Here is a 4,256-nt window from a genome sequence, read left to right as displayed (position 1 = left end):
GTGTGTGTGTGTGTGTGTGTGTGTGTGTGTGTGTGTGTGTGTGTGTGTGTCAGCTGGGCCTTACTTGAACGTCTCCTCGATCTCCGTGATGCTCGTGTCCTTCTCCACCACCAGGAAATTGGGCTTCCGGTTCTTGTTCAGCTCTCCGATCCCGCCGAGCAGGAAGCCCGTGCAGGTGTCCTCGTCGCCGATGACAGCGATCAGTTTTCCGCGGCCCGCCATCACCGGAGCTGCTCGTTCGGTTCCGCACAGATCAGTCGGTCATGTGAGCGGTTCCGTCAGAGGTCACGTGAGGAGTCACGCGGAAAGAAAAACCGGAAGTCAGCTGCAGTTTGTGCAAACGGCAGCGAAGAAGAAGAAAAATGGTGAGTTTTTACACTTTGTTTGTTTTAATGTTCATTTTGATAAAAACAAAGAGACGTTCACGGAAGCTCGGACTGTTTCCGGTTAGCCTGTTAGCTTTAGCTGCTCCCGGTTTTGTGTTTCAGACCACGGCGGCGCTGACGGCGGGTCTGGACCGGATCCCGGACCAGCTCGGGTACCTGGTCATCAGTGAGGACGGAGTCCTGGCCGTGAGTCTTCACAGGTTCTGGTTCTGTACGGGCCGAGAACGGTTCCGACACATTTACCTCTAAATTATTTAGTTTTAAACTTTAATCTTTGTTTTTATTGCTGCTAAAGTTCCTTAAATAAACATTGTTTTATTTTATATAAACATTGTTTTTATATAAACATTGTTTTACTTTATATAAACAGTTTTATTTTATATAAAGTTTTATTTTTTTTATTTTATATAAACATAGTTTTATTTTATTTTGTATAAACTTTATGTTGAAGTGGCTCCAGTCTTAAGAGTGACGTCATCAGTAAACAGTCAGCTGTTAGATTAAAGAGCAGCTGATTGTTTCAGGGCGGAGCCTGACAGACCCTCACCTGTCCAGTCTGCAGGTGAGCTGGAGAACGATGAACACACAGCCGGAGTCATCATGCAGATGGTTCGGACCGCCTGTCGCTTCAGGTTATCAGGATCAGCCGAAGCCCCCTTCAAGCGCATGTCAGGTAAGCAGTGTGTTGGTCCGGTCCAGCAGGTGAACACACACCTTACTGCTCTCAGGTTCTTCACTTTAGCTTTTAGTTTGAATTTACTGTTTTTACCTAATTTGTCTAGTTTGATTAGTTTTAATCTGTCAGCTGATGACATCATAACRGAGGTGACTCCTCCCACCTGGAAACACCTGAGCCCAGGTAGCAGCAGGCTAACTGTGCCCCTCCCTCTGCAGTGATCCTGGACGACTTTGTTTACGTGGCGACCATCTCGGGTCAGAAAGTGTTCGTGGTGAAACGTCAGAACAACCAGCACCAGGCCGTCTGCGCGTAGGGCGGAGCCTCAGCGTGGAGGGCGGAGCCTCAGCGTGGAGGGCGGAGCCTCAGGAGGAGGACTGTTCTTGGTTATTTCTGTAAATAAAGTTTGTAAACAGCTGTGTTGTTTTATTTACTGATTCAAACAAACAAGATGAGAAGAAAAAAAACTTTATTGCATCRTGGCGGTCTCTGCGTTTCTTCTTCTTCACATTAATAAGGAATGACGAGGCCGTCAGGTCCCGCCCTGTGGAATGAGTCATCACATGACCAGGTAACTGCCACCTGTCGTAAGCCCCGCCTCTCCACCCCCCCTCCCTACAACTTCCTGTCACATGACGGAGTTAAAACATGCAGATTAAAAAGAAAAACAGATCAAACAGCTGCAGAAGAAGAGGATGATGGGAAACCAGGTGAGCTCAGAGTCCATGACATCACTTCCTGCACACCTTTATAATTTATAAAAAACAAAACCCAGTCCTGTGAGAAGCTCCTCCTCCTCCTCGGTTTGTACACGGTGACRTCATCTTCCTGTCAGCTGGTCTAACGCTTGGACAGCTCGTTGGACAGCCAGTCCAGACCCTCGTACAGACCCGTCCCCTGGGTGGCACAGGTGGCCTGGACGTGCCACTGAAACACAGACAGACAGGTGAGTGTGGCTGCAGGACACCTGACAGTGAAGCAGCTGCTGATTGGACCTTACAGTTCTGCTGCGCAGGCTGTGCAGGCCCAGTTTGTCGGTCAGCTCGCTGACCCCCATGGCGTTGGGAAGGTCCTGTTTGTTTGCAAACACCAGCAGAACTGCATCCTTCAGCTCGTCTTCCTGGATCTGAGAGGACAGTCATGTGACCCGTGATGTCATACACAACACTTCCTGTTAGCTGTTTGATCTGATTGGTCGAGCCGGCCCTCAGGGGGGCAGAGTCACAGAGGCATTTCAGTGTCACTCACCATCTTCGAGAGCTCCTCGGCCGATTCAGTGACTCTCTCTCTGTCGTTACTGTCCACCACGAAGATCAGACCCTGCAGACAAACAATACCTGATCAATACCTGACCAATACCTGACCAATACCTGATCAATACCTGACCAATACCTGACCAATCGCTGATCAATACCTGATCAATACCTGATCAATACCTAACCAATACCTGACCAATCGCTGATCAATACCTGACCAATACCTGATCAATACCTAACCAATACCTGATCAATACCTGATCAATACCTGACCAATCGCTGATCAATACCTGATCAATACCTAACCAATACCTGATCAATACCTGACCAATCGCTGATCAATACCTGACCAATCGCTGATCAATACCTGATCAATACCTGACCAATCGCTGATCAATACCTGACCAATACCTGATCAATACCTAACCAATACCTGATCAATACCTGATCAATACCTGACCAATACCTGATCAATACCTAACCAATAGCTGACCAATACCTGACCAATCGCTGATCAATACCTGATCAATACCTGACCAATCGCTGATCAATACCTGATCAATACCTGATCAATACCTGATCAATACCTGACCAATACCTGATCAATCGCTGATCAATACCTGACCAATACCTGATCAATACCTAACCAATAGCTGACCAATACCTGACCAATCGCTGATCAATACCTGACCAATCGCTGATCAATACCTGATCAATACCTGATCAATACCTGACCAATACCTGATCAATCGCTGATCAATACCTGACCAATACCTGATCAATACCTAACCAATAGCTGACCAATACCTGACCAATCGCTGATCAATACCTGATCAATACCTGACCAATCGCTGATCAATACCTGATCAATCGCTGATCAATACCTAACCAATAGCTGACCAATACCTGACCAATACCTGACCAATCGCTGATCAATACCTGACCAATCGCTGATCAATACCTGATCAATCGCTGATCAATACCTAACCAATAGCTGACCAATACCTGATCAATAGCTGACCAATACCTGATCAATAGCTGACCAATACCTGATCAATACCTAACCAAGACCTGACCAATACCTGACCAATACCTGATCAATAGCTGACCAATACCTGACCAATAGCTGACCAATCACTGATCAATACCTGACCAATCGCTGACCAATACCTGATCAATACCCAACCAATCGCTGACCAATATCTGATCAATACCTGATCAATACCTGACCAATTGCTGATCAATACCTGATCAATCACTGATCCATACCTGACCAATCGCTGATCAATACCTGACCAATCGCTGACCAATACCTGATCAATAATTCAATAAATCTTCAGCTAGTCTATTAGCTACATTAAGCTATCGTTGTGTCAGTTTTAGCTTGTTTAACAGATTTCAGCTGATGTTCAGTTCCGTCAAATTCACTTTGGGTTAAAGGTATGGAGGGGCGGAGCTAACAAAGGTATGGAGGGGCGGAGCTAACACAAAGGTATGGAGGGGAGGAGCTAACACAAAGGTATGGAGGGGAGGAGCTAATAAAGGTATGGAGGGGCGGAGCTAACAGCAGCTTGTTTACTCTAACAGGTGATTCTGAGGTCAGACCAGGTGAATCTGATGTTTTCTTTAAGCTCTGTCCTCAGAGGACGGTCCAGCTGTCTCCTGCTGTCCTCACCTGTCCAGGTAGCGTACCTGTGTGTTCTGGAAGTAGTGTCTCCACAGAGGTCTGATCTTGTCCTGTCCACCTACGTCCCACACAGTGAAGCAGATGTTCTTGTACTCCACCGTCTCCACGTTAAAACCTGAAAGACACGAGGACAGCAGGTGAGACGTCCTCCTGCAGGGACAACTGTGTCCACACCTGTCCCTGCAGAGACAACTGGGACAACTGTGTCCACACCTGTCCCTGCAGGGACAACTGTGTCCACACCTGTCCCT

General features: G+C 47.0%; 2 protein-coding genes and 1 long non-coding RNA gene across 4 annotated transcripts; all 3 read right to left on the bottom strand.

Annotated features, from left to right (window-relative positions):
* Positions 1-63: 63 nt before the first annotated feature.
* Positions 64-329, bottom strand: atp6v1f (ATPase H+ transporting V1 subunit F; the record flags this gene model as incomplete). The annotated part of the gene is given in 1 exon segment (XM_014000216.1): positions 64-329. A coding segment is annotated over 1 exon segment (159 nt), but the record flags the coding sequence as incomplete, so codon positions are not given.
* Positions 330-1,514: 1,185 nt separating this feature from the next.
* LOC106511461 (ADP-ribosylation factor 4) lies at positions 1,515-4,120 on the bottom strand (the record flags this gene model as incomplete). The annotated part of the gene is given in 4 exon segments (XM_014000215.1): positions 1,515-1,989; positions 2,063-2,188; positions 2,311-2,382; positions 4,011-4,120. Coding segments are annotated over 4 exon segments (395 nt in total), but the record flags the coding sequence as incomplete, so codon positions are not given.
* Positions 2,391-4,004, bottom strand: LOC106511463 (uncharacterized). Of its 2 annotated transcripts, none has more exons than XR_001309528.1 (3): positions 3,258-4,004; positions 2,818-3,158; positions 2,391-2,773 (listed from the first exon to the last, which is right to left on the bottom strand). It is a non-coding gene; the product is annotated as an uncharacterized LOC106511463 (long non-coding RNA). The 2 variants fall into 2 exon arrangements; XR_001309529.1 differs by having other exon boundaries at positions 2,391-2,718; positions 2,884-3,158.
* Positions 4,121-4,256: the final 136 nt, after the last annotated feature.

This window comes from Austrofundulus limnaeus, unplaced genomic scaffold, assembly GCF_001266775.1.
Source record: "Austrofundulus limnaeus strain Quisiro unplaced genomic scaffold, Austrofundulus_limnaeus-1.0 Scaffold2812, whole genome shotgun sequence".
Lineage (NCBI taxonomy): Eukaryota > Metazoa > Chordata > Actinopteri > Cyprinodontiformes > Rivulidae > Austrofundulus > Austrofundulus limnaeus.
This window is presented reverse-complemented; position numbering and strand designations above follow the sequence as displayed.